The sequence below is a fragment of the Rhinoderma darwinii genome, chromosome 7, assembly GCF_050947455.1.
Source record: "Rhinoderma darwinii isolate aRhiDar2 chromosome 7, aRhiDar2.hap1, whole genome shotgun sequence".
Classification (NCBI taxonomy): Eukaryota; Metazoa; Chordata; class Amphibia; order Anura; family Rhinodermatidae; genus Rhinoderma; species Rhinoderma darwinii.
In genome coordinates this window covers 31,165,894-31,188,455 of record NC_134693.1, presented here as the reverse complement: position 1 = coordinate 31,188,455, position 22,562 = coordinate 31,165,894, and the positions used below count along the sequence as shown (strand labels likewise).

At 41.8% G+C, this 22,562-nt stretch overlaps 1 protein-coding gene across 7 annotated transcripts in view; it reads left to right on the top strand.

Annotated features, from left to right (window-relative positions):
* SMG7 (SMG7 nonsense mediated mRNA decay factor) overlaps positions 1 to 22,562 on the top strand; it is a 41,621-nt gene that overhangs the window by 4,985 nt on the left and 14,074 nt on the right. For 5 of the 7 annotated variants that reach the window (XM_075833116.1, XM_075833114.1, XM_075833117.1 and 2 more), the window contains exons 2-14: positions 8,074 to 8,105; positions 9,169 to 9,286; positions 12,495 to 12,627; positions 12,907 to 13,078; positions 13,839 to 13,910; positions 14,452 to 14,602; positions 14,691 to 14,826; positions 15,309 to 15,471; positions 18,163 to 18,319; positions 19,745 to 19,815; positions 20,271 to 20,331; positions 21,410 to 21,532; positions 22,375 to 22,494. In XM_075833116.1, coding sequence (XP_075689231.1) covers positions 8,074 to 8,105; positions 9,169 to 9,286; positions 12,495 to 12,627; positions 12,907 to 13,078; positions 13,839 to 13,910; positions 14,452 to 14,602; positions 14,691 to 14,826; positions 15,309 to 15,471; positions 18,163 to 18,319; positions 19,745 to 19,815; positions 20,271 to 20,331; positions 21,410 to 21,532; positions 22,375 to 22,494 — 1,509 coding nt within the window. The remainder of the gene's footprint in view (positions 1 to 8,073; positions 8,106 to 9,168; positions 9,287 to 12,494; positions 12,628 to 12,906; positions 13,079 to 13,838; positions 13,911 to 14,451; positions 14,603 to 14,690; positions 14,827 to 15,308; positions 15,472 to 18,162; positions 18,320 to 19,744; positions 19,816 to 20,270; positions 20,332 to 21,409; positions 21,533 to 22,374; positions 22,495 to 22,562) is intronic. The other 2 variants (XM_075833118.1, XM_075833121.1) reach the window with 1 other exon arrangement.

Genomic DNA, 22,562 nt, shown 5'->3' with positions numbered 1-22,562 from the left:
CCTCCGACTGTAAATAACGGTCTGCAAACATTTTGCGCTTTTTTTTGTAATAAAACTGCCCACCGACTTGGCACCCCTTGGAGGTTAGAGAAGTCAGACCCACTGTGATCAGCTGATCTCCACACCGCCGCCTTTTTACCAAGGCCCAGTTCACATTGACTTTTTTTGGTGCTGATTTTGATATAGAAAATGTGTTAATCTGCGCCAAAAAAGTCTGAAACCACCTCCCATTGATCTCAATAGGAAGCGGAGGCGTTTTTTGTTTTTTTTCCAGAACGTTTTTTAGCCGCTTGCGGGGAAAAAAGGCGTCATGTCCTTTCTTGCCACAGTTCTGCCTCTGACCTCCCATTGAAATCAATGGGAGGGCAGAAAAAGCATTTTTCGCTGCATTTTATAGCTGCGAGTGAAAGACGCCGTGAAAACCGCAGCAAGAAAGTGCAGGCAGGTCAAAATCTGAAGGAAGGTTGAAGCAGATTTTTTTTCTTCCTGCAAAATACTCAACGTTAACTGGGCCCAAAGGGGTTTTCTTGGCTATAAATTTTTATGGATCCTGCACAAGTCTTATACAACATCTTCTATTTGGTGGAGTGTGAAGTTGGGTGGTCTGGCCTTTTTTTTTTTTTTATTGTAAACTAAGCGGACTCTTTACTGCTGCGTTCTCATAGTATAGTTTGTACTGTTTTCTGTCACCTTGCACTTTATGTATTTCATGTATTTTTGATTATCTGTTCTTCTAAATTTAGCTTCATAATAACCAGGCAATCAAGAAAACGGCAAAAATCGTCATTTTATGTACTAGAAGACACTCCGCTGTTCTGCCATCTCGCACCACCTATGTAGTTGACCACATTGTGCCATAATTTTCAGAATAATGACGTCTCGTAACTGTATCCGGTGAAACGTGTCCATGTTTTGGGGACTGTACGTTTCTAGAAGACTTTGTGCATTGCTATAAATGTAACTATAGGATCACGTGTGGGATATGAAAACAGCCAGTTCTAGACATCTGCCGCTTTTCATATATTGCTGACTTCTGATTATGAAATTTGCTTAAACTACTTCAGAAACGAAATGACCTGTTGCTTCGCTATGAAAACTCGACTGAATTGTCAGTTTGTGGAGTAACCGGAGGTTTTGTTCAGTTAATGTTTAACATTGTGTGTAGGCTTTTATTACACTTTAAAACAAGCCATTACATAGAATATTTCCATTCTGCACTCTGTTGGATAAGTAAATGGTTGTCCTAATCCGTTAGTTATAAGTCCGGGATCACACCGCAATAATTTTACATCATAAAGTTGTTGTTTTTTCATTTGCAGCCCATTGAAAACCCTAACGTTGCAAGCTGTTGGAGTATTGCCGCACATTTTTTTTTTTTAGAAGGCCTCATGCACATTACTGTATTAGAGGTAGTCCCATCTCATAAAGTGATGGGGCCGGCTGAAGTTCCCTGCACAGCTGGTTGGCTGCGAGCGCTGCTCTGCAGGGAAAACTCAGAAGATGACGCAGCACTAGATCGGCGGTGCAGCCCCTTCATTTTGGGGCCCCTGAGGCCGAACTCTCACTGATCATAAAGTGATGTTATATGCTAGCGAAATGCCACCACTTTATAAGATGGGAATAAGCCTTTAAGACTCGTTGAAGTTTATGGTGCATTACTGTACCTATTTATGCTTTTGGATTCATATGGAGTCTAACTGGTGGAAAAAACTGTGACATGTTCTATCAGATTCTGTATTATGGAGGTATTTTCCAATAGGAAAGAGAACCTGTAATTTGGTGATCACACAAAGTGCCTAAAGTTCTGTGCGCCGCTGTACAGTCGCCATGCACAAGCCTGCGTTCACACCTGCAGAGGAAATCTCAGACTTCTTATTCAGCCTCTGTTACCCACATCTTTGCTCAGAGACTGAATTTTTGATTAGCGACCGTAACAAATTTACTGAACATTTTAATGTTTAATCAGATAAACACACCGTATTCACACCATGAAAGTCTTATTAGGCTTCGTTCACATCTGCGTCAGGACTTCGTTCATGGGTTCTGTCTGAACTTTCCGGAATCCAAGCGGAAACCATAGGCTTTTGTTTGCATCACCGTTGATTTCAATGGTGATGGATCCTGTGCAATTGGTTTCTGTTTGTCACCGTTGTGCAAGGGTTCAGTCGTTTTGACTGAATCAATACCGTAGGCGACTGCGCTATTCGATTCCGTATTCTATTCCATTCATGGTTTCCATTGTTCCTGGGTTCCATCTGAGTTTTCCCATCAGAGTCCCAGCGCAGATGTGAACGAAGCCTTACTCTGTCCCTGAGGGTGGAGGGGCCCGAGAGGCATTTTTATTTACAAGTGTCTTGCCCATAGATGTGGCATCCATCCATAGGAACCCATGTAGATATTGTATCTACATGTATGAGACACACTGTCCTTCTCTGCAGTCATGGACCCTGAGATTAAGATGTTCAGTTTTATCTGTGGTTTGGCTACTCTGTCATTTGCTGCATTGCCAGATGTTCGATTATAATGACCGGGATCCTTGTTTTCTGTAGAAGCAGTTCTAGAATAATCAGTGATCTCCAACTTGTTGGGAGTTGTAGTGTCAACTGGAGAGACACAGGTTGCCGACCACTTATCTAAGTAAATGTATTTACTTGCATCTTTTGGAGTTCAATGTGAAATCTACAATAGCCTAAACGTAACTAAAAATGTGATTTAACGCAAGTGGCAAATTGGCAGAACGGTAATGTTGTTGTAGAAAAATGTAGGAGCGGGGTGTGTCGGGTTAGACGTTTCATGATGTGACACACCTTCCTCGAGTGTTTCCTGGAGCTGTTGTGTACTTGTCACCTGCTCGCCTTGTATTGTGAGCGCTAGCAATGACAGATCACATTTCTGACATGTCCCGGCCTCCAGTGCTCTTACCGCAGTCACCGAGAGTGGAGCAGTTCACTTGATCTTGATGCAGTCTGAACACTTGTACGAATACCTCCGGCTGTGTGTGTTGTGTAGAGCAATGACAATAATATATAGATTATCAAGGTTCACCTGCAATGCATATCCATGTCTTTATTATATTGTGTGCTCTGTCTAGTCTTATGGCTTCTCTTGTTATATTACACAGTAATAAAGCATTTCATGTAGGAGATGCTACACTCCACTTTTACTATCCGGATCCTGGAGGCATTATATGGTCTACTGACTACGACCGTTGTTCTTGTCAGTGTGCTATCCGTGTTTTTTTTTTTTTTTAACGGATAGCACACTGACCCTTTCATCGCTATAGCCCCATGCACACCACTATGTTTTTCACGGATCTGTGCGGGCGCCGTGCTACTATGCCGCAAAACTCAGAGCAGGGCCTATTCCTGTCAGTGTTTGCGGCTCGGTCTTTCTCATTCCTCTATAGCGACAAGAAAACCACGGACGTACGGAACGGATACGGAGGACGCGCGGATCGCAAAAATAAAACAGACAATGGATCTGTTTATGGGCCGCAAAATACCAACCGTCGTGTGCATGTAGAGCTGGATGCTTTCACCTTGGCTATTTTCTGACATGGTTTTATCATTCACAATAATAAAGCAGAAACATTCTGAACGCTTCTACCAAATGTTTGGACTTTATACCTTGAACATCCCTAGTTTAAGACCATCAGACGTCTCACATTGTTCATACAGAACTTCCCTGCTATCTTGCAGGTTTGCTAGGTAGACCTTTTATAGGTGTTCTATGCTTTTGACCAATTTCATTTTTTCAGCTGTAAAACCCCCCCCCCCCCCCACTATCTCTTGGATGCCTCCTACGCAGGTTGTGCTGCACCTTCATAGGTAATGTATCCCTGCAGTTGTGCGGCTATATTCTCTCGGATTAATTCACACTATATATATATTTTTAATTTTTTTTTTATTATTTAAAAACAAATAAAATGCCACTGCCCTAATAAACACAAGCCAAAAGGAAAAAAATCCACAAAAAGAAAAACCGCACTGTTTGTAGTGAGTTTAATAATGCCCTATTGACTTCCAGTTAACATCTGGCCGCATCATTTTTTACTGGGAAAAAAAGTGTCGTTTCTGCTAAAAGCGCTGAAGCTATCCTTACGCGGCCGTACCCTCCTACCTGTGGTTTTTACTTCAGTTGCAAGGTTGAACCCACAGCTGGACAAATCCCCTGAGACAGGTAGCCAAGTAATTGTGACATTTGCTAATTCCACCTAATCTTTAGGATTGTTTTCCACTTTGTTGTATTGGTGTACCTGCCAATTAATAAAGATAAGCTTCCCGTAAAAAATATATAAAAGGGAAATCAGCAGGATCTGTCAACTATCAAGTGTACATAGGAGCGTCCCAACTGCCCCGTCATGTCAGTGGACGGGGGGATTCCAGCTTGGGGACACTTTGTTCTACTTATTATCAAGAGACACTTCTAAGTAGGGATCGTCGAAAGTGCAGACCCCTTTAGAATCTGTAGTAGTTTGTCCATACTTGATATAGCCAGTTTTGTTGGATTTTCCTGCAGTACCCCCATGAACGAGCTGCCACCTCCTATTCCTCCTAGCCTGTCCTATAATTGATGACCCCTCATGGGCTTTATTAATGCCTATCAAAACATCTCACCAAAAGACTCTTGACGTCTATTAGGAAGGAATCTCCCAATTAATTTATGGGACACGACAAAAAAAACCTGAATCAGCTGAAGAGGTACCAGGCCCATTACATTAGAACATGTAACCACTGGCCCTCCAGCTTCACCATTATGATCGAGCCTCCTTATGATCGAGATCACTGGAAAATCACCCACGAAACATAGTAGTCTCTCCGTATGCAAAAATAACTGAATTGAAACTTCAATTTGTGTCGTAAGAATTTTCTTAATATATATTTCTTACACTTTTATAATAGAAGATATTAGGCCAATGTTTGTTCTTTTTCTTTCTCTGCCTCCCGCACCGTCTGGACTGTAATGTGTCTGATTTCCAGAATATTAATTGATTATCTAATGTGCTCACAGCAGCATATGAAAAATCTATATTCTGCTTTTTGTATGCTTCCTCCCATATAGTCTTCACTCCCAGGAGACGATCACTTCCCAGCCTTCTGCCATGGCGGCATGGAGCGTGTGAATGTTTCCTCTATGACTTTAACCCTGTCACTAATAAATTCTGTTTTGGCAAAAAAAAAAAGTCTTATCATGGTTGGCAGCTGTATGTATTTATGTGGGTAAAACATCGCTGAAGATTTTGCATGATGAATCCTGATTTTAATTGATTTATCCCATTTCAGTAATAATAATTTTAAGTCTCGGATACTTGATCATAAAAATAGACTCTGTAGCTCTGGTTTTTATTATTGCATTTCCTCTCAATAGTGGCTATATATATATATATATATATATATATATATATATATATATATATATATATATTTATATTCTAAGAATTTATTATTTATTGTATCCTTAGATTGTAGGGTCACGGTTCAAACGCAGCGAAAATGCGTCAAAACACAACATGTGAACTTCATCTTATATAGCGACGAATCGTTTCTGCCATAAGACAGCCACTTTATCAAAGGCGTTATTCAAATTCCTACGGCTAAATGCACACGTTGCGGAATTTGGTGCAGAGAATCCGCATCAAAACCGCAGGTAAAATCCGCACCTAATGGTGTGTGTTTTTTTTAATGCGTTTTTAGGTGCGGTTTTTACATTTTGATGCTGAAATAGCTATATTTTTATACTTCTAATTTTTGGTGCCTTTTTTTTGTTTTTTTTTTACAATTCGCAAGCAGAAACGCAAGATAAATTGACATGCTGTGGATTTAAAATTACGCACCGCAGGACAATTTACACACAGAAAAAAAAACCTGCAACGTGTAGATGAGATTTCTTGAAATCTTTTTCTTTGCTGGTACTGTATTCGGCACGAAGATACGCACGGCAAATCCGCATGTAATACGCATCGTGGGCATTTGGCCTAAAGGGTTAGACTCGCAGGTGCTAAAAGCCTTTACTATACAGCTGAAAGAACCAATGTTGGGTCTACTGGTGTTTTTTACATTTTATGGAGAAAAACGCCACTGATCTCTAAATGACAGAAAGTAACGCTAAGAATGAAGCAATTCTCATGTATTCTGTAGGCAGACAAAAAAAAAAGCCACAGAAAATATGTCAAAATGCTGTTCGAACCAGCTTTGTACTGTGCGTGAAATCCAGCTGAAACGGACATCTGGGAGGAACATCATAAGCTGCACAGTCAGTTATTTTCAGCCAATAGGAATCACCAGGAGTGTACTCAGCAGTGCTTATTGGCTGATTGACCGGCTTCTCCACTCATTGCTCCTCCCAGATGTCCTCTTCAGCTGCATGCCATGCGCTGCATGCAGCGCCACCACCTTTCCACATGAAGGTAATGCTTTAATTCAAAGTGGTTGCCCATTTTAGACCATCCCTTTCAATAGGTCCTTTTAGCGTGGCATACTGGATTAGGAAGGGGTTTTGTATTGACCACGTTAAAAGCTCCACCAACATCCAGCTCAATATATTCTTTTGTCAGACTGTTATTGATTCCACCAGTGATAGAAGTCACTTAGACTCAAGGGTTAAAGGATTTCATTTATATTGTCTGTCCTGTATCCGGTCTCCCTCCTCCCTTCCTCACTACAGCCCTGTCTCTCATGTACGCTCCACAGACCTGACTATGTCTTGCATTGAGACGCATGATGAGAGGAGGTAGTAATTAAACTGACAAACGAGGTTTGTTGATGCCAGGAGAGACAGCACCTATTTCCTTTCTGCCTGGCACGGATGAAGTTCGTGCCCTTGCTCTGGCAGTGTCCCTCCATGCGTCCTCTTCCAGTGATCTTATTTATTCACGTTCATTAGGTCACATCTTAGGACCTTCTATTTTGTATTGTGGCATATTGAAATCATTTTAGATGCTCCTTGTAGCCATCAGAACATCAATTATGCCATCCCTCAATATGACTGCCCATGGCACGAGTTATGTCTAGTTTATCCAAGTGATAGATATCCAAATGTGCAGAACATGGGACTGACCATTGTGGGAGAATTGGGGGTGGGGGCACTCGCCCATCTATAGACAAAGATTATGGCCCCCAAAATAATTCTATTGAAACCTTTGGACTCCAGGGTGGGGGTAGTTCACACTGAGTATTTTGGCGTGGAAACTGGAAATCGCCTTCCATTGATTTCAGTTGGAGGCTGGCTTTTTCCTGCGAGCGGGAAAAAGAAGCGGCATGCCCCATCTTTGGGCGTTTTCTGTCTTTGGCCTCCCATTGACATCAATGGGAGGCAGAGAAAGCGATTTTCACAGCATTATTTGCTCGCAGCACTCAATGGCCGCAGCCGAAAAACGCAATAAACAGCGTGCAGGCAGGTCAAAATCTACCTCAAAATTCCTGATGGAATTTTGAGGCAGATTTTTCCACCTGCAGAAAACTGTGTGAACAGGGCCTTACAATGTTTAAATTCCTCACTAGTAATGAGCACTAATAACATTTTCAGACATCTGCAGCAACTATTATGTGATTTATATCTGTCATTCTGCCATTGTTTGTTGCTGACATTCATAATGGAACGAAGTGGAAAATGTAAGAGGTTATTGGAAATATTATTTTTTTTCCCCACAGAAATTTACAGCCCATTGAAACTTATTTACAGACCACTAGCGTGCCCATGAGCCACACAAACCCCAGTGCTATAAATTTGCTTTTTAGTTGAATGGCATCTTTTGCTGTGTTTAAGGCCAGGTTCACGTGTCTCCTAAAAAATAATACGCTGCTGATCCAGCCTGGAAATCTGCACCAAAGTCTGACCAAATTTTCCGCTTTTATCGATCAGAGGCCCTTTGGAAAATAAAAGAAGCCCCTGCATTGGTTGCTCTGGCCAACTGCTCCACTAGTTTTGGTTCTGTGAAAAAATGAAATCCTTTTTGCCAGAAAAGTCCCAGGGATAAAACACCGTTATGTCCATGTGTTCGTAAACTGAAAACCTTTAACCAAAGTGCAGATCTGTCTTTTATTATAATGGCCTCTTCTCTTTTTCTCCCTACAGGCAGGCCGAAGTCCTGAAAGCAGATATGACCGGTAAGCATGTTTTATGACGGTCTGTTTTTGATGTTTACAGGGTTTTACAAGCACTTGTACCTCTGTGACCGAGTTCAGCTTCTTACCGCTTTGGACAACTATAAATATAAGTATTTAGGCTAAGCCTTATTCACATGACCGTTTTTCTCTTCAGTGTGCTATCAGTTTAAAAAACGGATAGCACACTGACCCATCCAATTTAATGTGACTATTCGCACATCCGTTTTTAACGGATCGGTGTGTCTGATCCAAGAAACTCAGTGTATGTCTATGGGAGTGAGGAAAAAACAGATTGCATACCGAAGCCACCTGTGTACGATCTGTTTTTAACGGATCCGTTAGCATGCCACAAAGTGAAACCAGGAAGTCTCGTCCACATGGTACAGAGGCGATGCTGGAGCACGTTTGCTCCATGTTGTTCTCAGGTTGCTGGACCAAATCAACGAGAGATGAGCAAGGCCAACGGACCACTTTCCACGTGTTTGGAAGACCTGCTTCAACAAAGCAGTGGAATCAGATAAAACTCTCTATATGCTGCAAAGCAATAGAAAATGGTGTCTGCGATCATGTGACCTTCCATGGTTGTTTTTAGAGGCTTAGGACTGCAATTGTGACAAAAGTAACATAATGGGTCCCCTTCCGGATTTTTTGTGTGTTTTTGTTGTTTTTTTTTTCACAGATGAGAAAAACTGACACACTGACCTAAAAAAATGGTCCGCTGCATGCGTTTTTTCCAGATACAATATCGGACATGTTTCTGTGAATAAGGCTTTGTTCACATCTGCGTTGGGGTCCCGTTCTGACGTTCCGTCAGAGGTTTCCGTCAGAACGGGACCCTGAGCAGACACAAACTGACACCGCCGGAAACCAGAGGTTTCAAATCCCTCATTTTTATTTTTTTCTCCAAAGACTAGAATCTGCTGTTTTGTAGTTGAGAATGATCTTTGACAAATTATGGGGTGGGGGGGGGGGGTGTTATGGTCTAACATTGATTCTTGGAAATCCCCTTCCATTGCTGGCTCTCTGTGCTCTTGGCTGTAAGCATGTGATTTCTTGATTTCAGATTCTAAGCCTGGCACAGCGGAGGTGTGGACATCACGTCAAGCTCTACAGGACTTGTACCAGAAGATGCTTGTGACAGACCTGGAGTATGCGCTGGACAAGAAGGTGGAGCAAGATCTGTGAGTTCCTAGTTGATCCTTTAGACTTGTACATTTCCGCATTCACCTGGCAAGGCAATCCTTTACTTTGCCTCTTTTCATACATGATAAAATGTATTGATGTTTAACACTCCGGTGTCTTTTTATTTACATACCTCTAAGGGTATGCTCATACGCTAAACAAAAAACGGACATAAAATACAAAGATGTTTTCAAGGGAAATCGGCCTCAGATTTTCAGCCGTTTTTGAAACCACAAATGTTTTTTCTGGCAGGATGCAGAAAAAACAATGCTGTAGAGGGAGATCACACTGGTGCAATATACTGATGAAACGCCCAGTACCTCATGTTTATCATTTATCGTGTGTCATGGACGTCTTTTCAGGATGCAGCCAGGTCTAATGCTGGGGGAGAATGGTTTGTCAGTATAGTGGAAGGTGCTGGGCAGCCCGCTTGGCCAATATTATGGGCGTGACTAACAGTCTGTAAACCAGTTTGTGGCACATTAGTATATGGGAGGGGGGAAACTTTTCAAGCTGGGTGTTGACCATGGTGGCCATTTTGAAGTCGGCCATTTTGTATCCAACTTTAATTTTTTCAATAGGAAGAGGGTCATGTGACACATCAAACTTATCGAGAATTTCACAAGAAAAACAATGGTGTGCTTGGTTTTAACGTTACTTTATTCTTTCATGAGTTATTTACAAGTTTCTGACCACTTATAAAATGTGTTGAAAGTGCTGCCCATTGTGTTGGATTGTCAATGCAACCCTCTTCTCCCACTCTTCACACACTGATCGCAACACCGCAGAAGAAATGCTAGCACAGGCTTCCAGTATCCGTAGTTTCAGTTGCTGCACATCTCGTATCTTCACAGCATAGACAATTGCCTTCAGATGACCCCAAAGATAAGTCTAAGGGGGTCAGATCAGGAGGCATTTCTTCTGCGGTGTTGCTATCAGTGTGTCAAGAGTGGGAGAAGAGGGTTGCATTGACAATCCAACACAATGGGCAGCACTTTGAACACATTTTATAAGTGGTCAGAAACTTGTAAATAACTCATGAAAGAATAAAGTAACGTTAAAACCAAGCACAGCATTGTTTTTCTTGTGAAATTCTCGATAAGTTTGATGTGTCACATGACCCTCTTCCCATTGAAAAAACTAAAGTTGGATACAAAATGGCCAACTTCAAAATGGCCGCCATGGTCAACACCCAGCTTGAAAAGTTTCCCCTCTCCCATATACTAATGTGCCACAAACAGGAAGTTAATATCACCAACCATTCCCATTTTATTTAGGTGTATCCGTATAAATGGCCCACCCTGTATATTGCACCTGGGTGATCTCCCTCTATGCAGCTTTGTGTTTTGTCTGCATCCTGCCAGGAGGTGTTATGCCTGCCCTCATGAGTAAGTATGGCCTATTCGGTGATTTTAAACTAATATAGTTCTTTTTCAGTAAATTGTTCACAAATATTTTTTGAGGCGTGTTTTGTGGCAGTTTTTGAAGCTGTTTTTCTATTGACACAATGAAAACTGCTCCAAAAACGGCTCAAGAAGTGACTTGCACTTTTTACGGGGCATTTTATTACGTAACGTATTTTCAAACAGCCGCATAACAAAAACATCCCGTCAGAACAAAACAACGTTTTGCAGATGTTTCGAGCCATCCAGCTTTCGTATTTTCAACCTTTTTTCGGGCGTTTACGGCCCGAAAAACGGCTGAAAATAAGCCATGTGAACATACCCTCAGAGATAGGGGTATTCCCAACTTAGGCGTTTATAGCATATCCACAGTATATGCCATAAATATCTTAAAGCCGCCGGTCCCAGTTTCGGAGAATGGGGGTTACCCAACTTTTTTTTTTTTCACCTGATTCAGTGCCTTCAGATTTTATGCTGGGACAGGGGAAAAAGGGCAGTTCTGCTTGGCTGTTTCCGTAACTTCCATGCAGAAGAATAGAGAGGCATGTGCGGCCCTCTTTCCACTATCCACTAATCCCTGCCTGGAATCTGCAGCTGCCACACCAGTCAAAGTGGGGGTCGGGTGACCACTGTTCTTGATGTAGACATCTATCAGACAATATAAATGTCTAGGTTGGGAATACCCTTTTAAAGGCTATGTCCACCTTATGTAACCAAATGTATTTTATTTCCCCAGTACATTTATTTATTTCTTGGGGGGTTTTTTTTCATAAAAATGGAGTAACTTTGCAATAGAGCTTGATTAAAGATGTTCTACTGTTTTGTATATACAGCTCCTAGGTCTCTCCATGGTAACAGACTGCAAACAAACCCTGTAGTCTGATCATGCAGTCATACTTACTCCCTTACATCTGTCCCTTACTTTTGCTAACTTTTGGTACGTTACCAAAGAATTTTGAACAGATTTAAAATCATATCTGCATATTCAGAGCCGTAAGTTGATGCTCCTTATCCCCAATTGCAAAATCTGTAACAGAGCCCCTCCCCCCAACTACCATGTGTCCCATATGAGGAGACCGGTACTATAAATTGCATAATAACTTTTTGACCAGGGCCCAGGTGCAACTGCTTTATCTGCACCCCCTATATTTATGCTCCTTCGTATATTTAAAGGCTATGTACACCTTTTGCAAGGCTATTATTATTTTTAGTGTGTTTTATTATTAGTGTGTTTGGTGCAACTTTACAAATGCTTTTTGGTAAAAATTATTTTTACTCTTTTAGATACAGCTGCTCTGTCTTCTCTATACAGAGCAGCTGTATCTAGCGCTATTTACTGAATCCTACAGTCCTGCGAACCTGACGGGTTCAGTGACAGCGGGTCCTGCATGTCTCTGACACGCAGGATCCACATGTAATCTATCACATCTAAGTTATGAACTTAAATGTGATAGTTTACAGGTGTATGCAGGCGCATGCAGGACACGCTGTCACTTAACCCGTCAGGTTCGCGGGACTGTCTGATTCAGTGAATAGCGCTAGATACAGCTGCTCTACATAGGGAATACAGAGCAGCTGTATCTCAAAACGTAAAACAAGTTACACATACTACTTATTAAAAAAAAGTTACACCAAACACTGACCCGTTTATTGAAAAAAAGTTAAATACATTCAATTTGATACATGAATGTGCTTAGGAAATAAATGGCAGAGAGATCTGCAGAAAGTGAAAGAGAATTTTGTTCTATAAGTGATTTTATTTTCTCGTTAAGTAACCAGAGCTAATTTACGTTCTTCATTTTAGCTGGAATCACGCCTTCAAGAACCAGATTACTACACTGCAGGGGCAAGCTAAAAACCGGACAAACCCAAATCGCAGTGAGGTACAGGCTAATCTGTCATTATTCCTGGAGGCAGCTAGTGGATTCTATACACAGGTGAGCTAGCAGCTTTGAATAGTCACTACGTTATAAAGACCGATCCTACACACACCTTTATCAAAACTGGTGGTGGAAAAGCAGAGTAGTTGCTCATAGGGATCAATTCGTTTCCACCCCTCATTTTTCAAAGGCTATTTGGAAAATGAAAGCATAAACCTCATTGGTTGGTATGGGCGGCTTCGCCACTTTCCTTTGCACCAGTTTTAATAAATCTCCAATGTGATATTTTTTTATTTGTGTATCCCTGATTTATTTGTTTTTCATCCCTTCTCAAAGCTTTTGCAGGAGTTGTGCACTGTGTTTAATGTGGATTTGCCATGCCGTGTGAAGTCCTCTCAGCTGGGGATTATCAGCAATAAGCAGATGCACTGTGGGTCCGTGGTGAAACCTCAATCCAGTTCCTGCTCCTATATCTGCCAGCACTGCCTGGTTCATCTTGGAGATATTGGTGAGACTTGATCTGGTTTGGTTTTAGGGGGGGGGGGGGGGGGGAGTAGAAGACCAATCCTGCTCTTTTCCCTTTGCCTCAGTTGTAGATGTTTTCTTATACTTTTGTGTAAATTGTATAGCAACGCATGAGAAATATAAAACCAAATACTTCTCAAGAATGTCGTAATCAAATGGGTTTCTATCTATTAATTCTCTAATACGAAGACTCCTTACTGGTTTTCTCTTTCCAGTCTGTAATTTTCAGTGTTGAGCTCGGTCTAAGGCCAGATTCACACGAACGTGTCCATTTTGCGCCTGCAAAAAAAGCGCAGCGTTTTTCCTGCGTTACAGTTCCCTATGGCATCAGTTTTTTATGTCCATGTTGGTGCACGTTTTTTTTTTACTCTGCGTTTCTTTATCAACCGGTGTGTGAATCACTGACAGCACACGGATGAAGTTCGTGTGCCGTCCGTGAATTTTCACGCACCCCTTGACGTCAATGGGTGCGTGATCAGCAAAATTCGAACTAGAATAGGACATTCAGTGAGTTTCACGCTGCGTGAATAATCACGGATGTCTGAATAGCCCTATTGCGTTGCATAGATCTGTGCGCAGGCCGTTGTTTTCACTGACCGCACACAGACGTATACAACGTTCATGTGATTCTTGCCTCAGAGGTCTGTTATATGTCACCCGATCTGGACCAGCGAATAAATGACTGGTAACTTCCTAACTGTTGTAAATGGTCTTAATGTGACTATATTAATATCTTTTTCCAGCTCGCTATAGAAATCAGACAAGCCAAGCTGAATCTTATTACAGACATGCTGCTCAACTTGTCCCTTCCAATGGTGAGTAGTGACTTTGTTTTGTTCCTTGAAGCTTCACGACTGGGGAAAATAAATTAAGTAAAAGTTAGGTTTTGGAGTTTCTTTATTATAATGGGTAACTGCGTTACGAGCAATTCTCTAATATAATGTTGTTGCAACCACTCCCTAAGCCTAAAGGGATTCTGGTAATCTCTCTGCAAGAAAATCAAGCCGCACGTATTTGGTGAACGGTGGTCCCATGATGCTTATTGGCTGATTCCCGGCCACCACGTTCTCCATACACTTCAACAGAGAGGTGGCTGCACTTGCATGTGGACCTCTACATTGAAGTCTACGGGAGTTAAGGAAAATGTCAAACTTTGCTTGGCCAACTCTCTTTTCAAGTGTATGGAGAATGCAGAAATCAGCAAATGGGTCACAGTCCAGAGGTGAGTTTTTATACAATGGATATGCCATAAGTGTTTAAGTTGGAAATACCCCTTTAAGTCCTTATTTCTTGCAGAACCTGTGCAGCTCAGGCATGTGAAAATGGGGTTTTATCAAATAGTTTTTTCTCTTCTAGGTCAGCCATATAATCAGCTGGCTATCCTTGCCTCTTCAAAGGGGGATCATTTGACCACTATTTTTTACTACTGCCGCAGCATCGCTGTGAAGTTTCCTTTCCCAGCAGCCTCCACAAACCTGCAGAAGGCTCTTTCAAAAGCACTTGAGAGGTACAGGTCAACTCGATAACATTATTTTTTTTCCCCCCCTGTTTTTTGTTAATCTCACTCTTGTGTTTTTGTTTTTTTTCTTTCTAAGTCGCGAGGAGGTGAAGAAACGATGGGGTGTCTCGGATTTTATCAAGGCCTTTATTAAGTTCCATGGACATGCTTATTTAGCAAAAAATTTGGACAGACTGAGCCATTTGCGAGAGCAACTGGAGGAACAATTCAAGGTGAGAAGCATTTTAAAAGACCCATTCATCGGGAGCAACCAAGCAGCCAGCTTTCCAGGGCAACACACATCTGAGAAAGTTCTTTGTGACCACTGCAGGAACCAGCCATGCATGTTAGCACGGTGACCCGCACAGAAGATATTACAAACAGATCTGTAAAGCGATGATATAACATGATTGAAAATATCATGCATTGCATACATAGGAATACTAATCCTAAAGTCTATCTGTCTTATCTACATTTGTTGATCGGTGGATATAATCTAATCCCTATAAGGCCAGGTTCACATGCTGCAGATTCCACACAAATATTTTAGTTTGGCATATCCCTCACAGATTTCTCATACTACTGTTCATGAGTTGTCTGGTATTACAGCTAAACCCTATTTACTTGAATGGGGCCGAGCTGCATTACCAAATACAGCGATTTTTAAGTCTTGCCTATTATGTATTCGTTTACATTTTCCCTTTTTTCTTTTTAGAGTATGTTATTTCAGAAAGCCTTCAGTTCTCAGCAGTTGGTTCATATCACAGTGATCAACCTGTTTCAGTTGCACCACCTGCGGAATTTCGGTTCTGAGGCTGAGCAACAGAGCTTTAGCCAAGATGAGGACCTGTGCTGGTCTCAGCTGCTGGCTCTTTTCAGTAAGTGTTTGTTTAGCCACATTATGACGTTCACACATGGCAAAAAAAAATAAAAAATCCACTTATTTTTATTGTGCAGTGAGGAAAAAAGATGCAACGTCCAAATGTAGGTGAAAAATTCTTAAAAATCCCATCCATACCTTGCGTTTTTAATAACTACATGTTTGTATGGCTTGCTGCCATTATTTACTGTAACTGCAACGTGCCCTACCTGCCATGGTTTCGTAGTGTGTTTTTTTTTTTTGTTTTTTTTCTCTGACTTCAATGGGTGGAAGCCAAAGAATTGCCAATTGCATTTTAAAAGAAGTTCCTCCTTCTCAAATAATCCATTATTTTAAAGGATGTAGCCCTACCCACCTTGTCCAGGGAACAGAGTGAATCCTTAGATGCCCCCTAAAACTGGAGGAGTTACAAATAGTTGTGGCTTCCATGTCAAATAAATTCCCTTCTGGCTGAACCATGTAAAACAAATTTGGGGAGGTCTTAGGCCTCATGCACACGACCGTGTTCAGTCCGTGATATACTGATATTGTTCCGTACTGAAGCATGTTTTCAGTACGGGACAGTAGTCCCGCAGGGAGGCAGTGACTCACAGCATCATACATAACTATGATGCTAGGAGCCCGGCTCCCTGAACTGTGTTTGGTCCGGGAAATGCGGCCGATATGCGATCCATATATCATGGACCGAACACAGTTGTGTGAATGAGGCCTAACTCCCAAAACTGTTAGAAGTCTTTACTGAAGCTGCGATGCTTCAACGTCTACATGTATCTATGCAGGAAGCCATAGTAGTATACCAAAACCTGGAAAAAACCTTTAAGTTCCAGATTTTTACCTTCCTATTATATCTCTATTACAAGTAGATGTCAAAATAATAGTGAAAACACTAGATGGTTCCAGGTTGTAACTAGACTAATACACCCGATCGAACAGGCTTTAACTCTTTTAAATATAAACTGCGTAAATTTAAGGGCTGTAGATTTAGATCTGCAGATCCCGGTTTATGGTGACTGGGTGATTTGCTCAGTGTTGAATAGGAATGTGCATGGCCAATTCTGGAGAAAATGGGGTTTGGGCAGCGATATAGGCATCCAGATCAACAGATAAAACTGAAAAACTTGCAGTAGTGCGGCTACTTAAGGGCTAGTTCACACTGAGTTTTTTGGCACTGTATTTGACGCCCATACCGCGTCACAAAAACCGTCAAATCGCCTCCCATTGATTTCATTAGGAGGCGGAGGCTGTTTTTCCCGCGAGCGGAAAAAACAAGTCATGCTCTTTATTCCCACGTTTCCGTCTCTGACCTCCCATTGACATCGATGGGAGGCAGAGAAAGCGGTTTTTGTGGTGGTTTGTTTTTCTTGCACGTGGTACTCAAAGGCTGCCGACGAAAAACGCTGCAAAGAAAACTCTGTGTGAACATACCCTTATATTGCCAGGAAGCGGATTGCACAGTACTAGCTAAAGGGAAAATCTTCTACAGTGAGGGACTTTATTAAAAAAAGTAAATTGGCCAATCTCAGGGGAGAAGGTTCTGTTTAAAAGGAAATGCAACTCCTGAATGTGAAACTCTGGGCGATCTGGTTAAATTCCCCTGGATTAGCCCCTTCTCGCCTAGAAACAAAATTATAATTGGTTAAAGAGAACCTTTCACCTGCCCATACATGAGCAGCTGAGTGCAGCATGTAATAGGCAGGGCTGCACAATCACGGTCTCGCTTTAATTTTTTTCTATCTTCCTCCATTATTTACACATTGGTGGCGTTATATTTGGTGCCCAATATGTAAATAAGCCCCTGAACTGTCAATGGGATGTTTCTTTCTAACTAAATGGCAATGGGGCGTGATCTCTTCGCTCTGACACTGTCCAATCAGCTACGGGCAGTGTCAGGGCGGCTTGCGCTGTGTTCCCTCCCGCGAGAACACACACAGACTGGGGGTTCTGCAGAGAGCGCTCTCTCTGTGTGTTCTCATGGGAGGGAGCACAGCGCAAGCCGCCCTAACGCTGATTGGACAGTGTCAGAGCAAAGAGATCACGCCCCCTTGCCACTTAGTTATATAGAAACGCCCCATTGACCGTTCAGGGGCTTATTTACATATTGGGTGCCAAATATAACGGCTCTAAAAATGTTGTTCTAATAACATAGTTTAAAATAAGACGTGGCCATATTGTTGCATCAGACCTTGCACAAGATTGTATTACCATCCGTAGCGATCGTTTCCACCACTAATATATAATTTTCTTTTATATCTACAACTGATTTCATGTTCCTTGAGTATGGCCCTGTGCATCTATGCCTCAACTGTAGACTGGCAATGAAATAAGTTGTCGTCTTTGTTCTCTCTTCCTATTATATAGTGTGTGTGTGTGTGTGTGTGTGTGTGTGTGTGTGTGTGTGTGTGTATATATCTATCTATCTCATATTCTATATGCTTTCCCTATGCCTAATCTAAGTCTGGCAGAAAAGATTTTTATTTTGTGGGGTGAAGAGTTCCATTTGCCACATACTTACACATACAGGTTCGGGTAGTCTAGCATTTGTGAATTTATCTGCATGTAGTTCTTTATGCTTTTGTGTCTTCTCTTTACTTGATTCCTTATGCAGTTTATCACTACATTTATCCAGAAGATGTAATCTACTTTTGCAATGTTCACACTGACCATTTTTATGGCACTTTTGTTTGCACAGTGTCGTTTCTTGGCACCCTTTGCAGAAGTCCCTCAAAGACCCGTCACTGTGATGAAACATCCTGTGCCGATCCACTACCCGCTATCAAGGTGTCTCTAGACTGGATGAAGCTGCGTCCCAGTGTCTTTCAGGAGACTTCTGTAGAGGAAAGACAATAGTAAGTTGCACAATGACACATTGATCGGAAGGGAAAATGTCCGATTTTAAATCCGCGACCGCCAGGATAAGAGTTGTCTTTATGAGATAAATCCTTTAATCAGCCATTTGACAAAGTTGTGTTTCTCTGGACTTCAATGGAATCTATCCACCTGTTTTTTCTTCCGAATTAAAAGCATAGAGTGAATATATATTTTCTAATCTGTTATTTTTTTTTTATTTGTAGATTATTTATTTTTATTCTATTTTTTTTTTCTGTACATGATTATGGGGCAGCCATCTTGCCTGAGCTGCTGTTAACAGCATTTAGAGATATGCTTTACAGCAGCCACGTGGGCCATAGGAACCTGTGAACAGGAGGGAACCCATTGACTTTAATGGAAGGTTTTTCTAGGCATGCTCTGTGACCTGTGCAGAGGTCATTGTGCAGGGAGGAGGAGACGGGGATTGCAATGGTGGATCCTGTGTTATCTATATATAGGTGTTACCTGTCATTGCAATCCTGCCTATGATAAGGAGATGACTGCTGAGAAGTGATCTCTATAGAACAGTAAAGGCCCTTTTAGACCGGCCAATTATCGGGCAAACGAGCGTTCACTGAACGATCATCGAGCAAATGTTCATTCATCAGCCGATTGCATCGTTTTAAATGTCGAAACTATTATCGTTGTCGGCACCACATCTCCCTGTGTAAACGGAGATGTGCTGACGACATGATAGAAATGTATGGGGACGAGCGATCGGAGTAACGATCGCTCGTCCCCATACATAGCTTCTTGTGAAAGGAGCGCCGGTCAACGAGCTGTCTCATTGAACAGCGCTCGTGTACATGGTCCACGTCGGGCCATGTAATACCACTTTAAAGAGGCTCTGTCACCACATTATAAGTGCCCTATCTCCTACATAAGGAGATGGACGCTGTAATGTAGGTGACAGCAGTGCTTTTTATTTAGAAAAACTATCTATTTTTGCCACATCAGGAGCGATTTTAGCTTTATGCTAATTAGTTTCTTAATGCCCAACTGAGCGTGTTTTTACTTTAGAGCAAGTGGGCGTTGTACAGAGGAGTGTATGACGCTGACCAATCAGTGACCAATCAGCGTCATACACTTCTCCCCATTCATTTAGTCAGAGCATAGTGACACTGCGTTGTTCACCATGTGCTGTCTTCTACTGACATATTAACGTTACTGAAGTGTTTAGACCGTGAATAGACATTCCTTCCCGACAGTACGGGATGTCTATTCACAACATAAAAACTTTATTTAAACCATTGGTAACTTTCTAATGACGCGTTCCCTTTAACACAACCAGACTTCCATTGCGCATGGAGTGTTAAACTGGATCCCTGTGGAAAGTGTGAACAAGCCCTTTATCATTTTTACTCAGTCTCAGTCTCTGAAATATTTTGTTCCTCTGCCTACAGTGTTTGGCCGTGGCTTATTTCTCTGTTAAACAGTTTCCATGCACTAGAGGAAGACCTGATCAGTGCCAACTGTAAGTAACTATAAGTTCATGCTTTATTCCTGAGGTGGCCATACACCTTAAATAACTGTCAGATGATGATTAACTTAGCCGAAATCTATTTCTTTAGACTCTCCCATAGGCAGAGTGGCAGCAGTTTACTCCTCTATCCCCATTGAAAAACATGCACAGACACCTTTTCTGGAAAACAAGAAGCAGCCATGTTGAAATCCGACATGCCCGATCTGTCTTTCACCCGACAGCTGCCATTAGGGGAGAGTCGGGTGGCCCTCATACTCGTTAGATTGTTGGCAGATCCTGATGAAATCTCTGGCAAGTTCTGTTTGATGTGTATGGGCACCTCTAGTGTTTGGGGAATATATATATATATATATTTTTTTAATTATGAACAAATGTAAGTCAAGTCTGAGTTAATATATTTTGTACTTTTTTTTTTTTTCCTGTTACTTTTTTAACTTCTCACCTAGTGTTGCCGCTTCCAGAGGAGTTTGAGCTGCAAGGGTTTCTAGCTCTTCGACCAGCATTCAGGTAAGTGTCATGTTCCTGAGTCCTGAACAAGCCAGAGAATTTGCATATGATCGGTATTATGCTACATGCACACGTTGCGTATTTTGCTGCGGAAAATACGCAGCGCGACTGCAAGAAATTTGCTGGGAAAAAACGCACCCGAAGGTGCGGATTTTGCTGCGGTTTTTACGTTTTAATGTGTAAATCGCGCCATATTCATGTTGTGTGTTTTGCTACTATTTTCCACTAGGCAGAGTTCGCAAGTGGAAACGCAAGATAAATTGACATGCTGCAGATTTTAAAATCCGCACCGCAGGTCAATTTACCATTCGGGAAAATACTGCAGCGTATACATGAGATTTTATGGAATCTCCTTGTCTAGGCTGGTACTATATTACGCTGCGGTTTTGCCACATGCTAACCCTTGGGGTTAACTAATTGTTTTTTTTTTTGTTTTTTTTGAGAGGTACACAGGAGCCGCAGTCAGTCCAGCAGACTGACGGATTCAGCTTACAACAGTGCTATGTGGTTTTTATGTGAAGTGCGTACATAGAAACTGCATCGCAAAAAGTAAAGAATTTTTAATGAGTCAATTAGAATGTTTGTAAGCACAAAAAATAAAAATGTAATTTAAAAAAAAGGCTACAAAGGTTTGCATAGCCCTTAATGGGAGAATTTTAAAACCATATTATGTACACACTTTCGCAGCACACAACGTGGCTGTGTGGCTAATCTAGTTTGACTCCCTTTATCTTGAACTCACCTTTCACTTAGGTTGCACATTGAGTATAAATCACACCCCAACACAGTCCGGATACACAACTCACTGCCAGCACCTATCAAGTACTGGGTAGATAGGTACACATCACTCACACTGCTCTTCAACGGGTTAACACGCTGTAGGAAAAGCTATGGCTTATTTAGAACATACAAGAACTAAACTGATTGGACTTCGGGTTACTATTTCTAGCCATTATGTGTCATATGTATGTAGCATTTTTTTAAGCAGTTTTCCTCTGTGAAGGCTCTTCTCTCTTCTTCTCAGTTCTCCCTGAGCTAGTGGGTGGAGCCTGACTGCTATCATCTCTCCCATACACAGCACACATAGAGAAGAGAACATTCTGCTCCCCGTTCTCTTTGTAGGACACCCTCAGAAACAGCAGCAGCATGGAGGAGATTATACAGCAGTAATGAGCAGTGTAACTAGGAATCCAGCACTGGGGTGAGACCGGAAAACACTTAGGCCTTATTCAAATTAACGTTATATACGTCCGTGTGCTGTCCATTAAAACAACGGCCAGAACACGGACCTGGGCTATTCAGACATGCGTTTTTTCACTGCATGTCCTATTTTAGTCATTTTTGCAGACCACGCGCCCATTGAAGTCTATAGGTGCATGGAAATCACGGACGTCATCTGTGTGCTCTCCGTGTTTCATGCAACCGTTGCTAAAGAGAGGCGGAGAAAAAAAAAATGTGCACCAACACTGACCTAAAAAACTGATGCCACACGGAACAAACACTGATGGTACATGGAACTGCAACGGAACGCGCAAAACTGACACGTTCGTCTGAATAAGGCCTTACTAGAAGTAGCAGCGTCAGTTTGTGTCACTCTCTCGCTGTTTCCCTCGGTCGTTCTCTCTCGCTGTTTCCCTCTGTCGTTCTCTCTCGCTGTTTCCCTCTGTCGTTCTCTCTCGCTGTTTCCCTCTCTGTCGTTCTCTCTCTGTCGTTCTCTCTGTCCTTTTTTTTTTTTCCAACTGGCTAACAAGGTACCAAACTTTTTGTGCTTACTCTTTGTAATATACAATTAGATTAATGCGGGGACCCCATTCAAACTGACAAAGGCAATGACAACTGATGTTAAAGAGGATATCAAATGTCACCAGAACTGCAACACTTCTCTCCAGGTTTTGTAGTATTTTTATGGGACACAAACTACTTATTCAACACATTGGGTCCAGTCACATTATTGTAATTGTACTCTAATTACGAGTTACCAATTTCTGTGCTGCGCCACCTATTAAAAGGAAGTACATCTCTTAATTCCTTATTCCATTGTAGAAATCTTGACTTCTCTAGAGGCCACCAAGCCATTATTGGTGACCGGGAGGCGCAGCACCGTCGACTGCGACCGATTCGCCTTGTCTCGTTAGGAAAGTGGATCTCTGAAAACCAACCCAGGTATGTTTTCGAAACAATACTACGTTTTTTTAGTATATTCTCTGAAAGATAGTAGAAGAGAGATAATC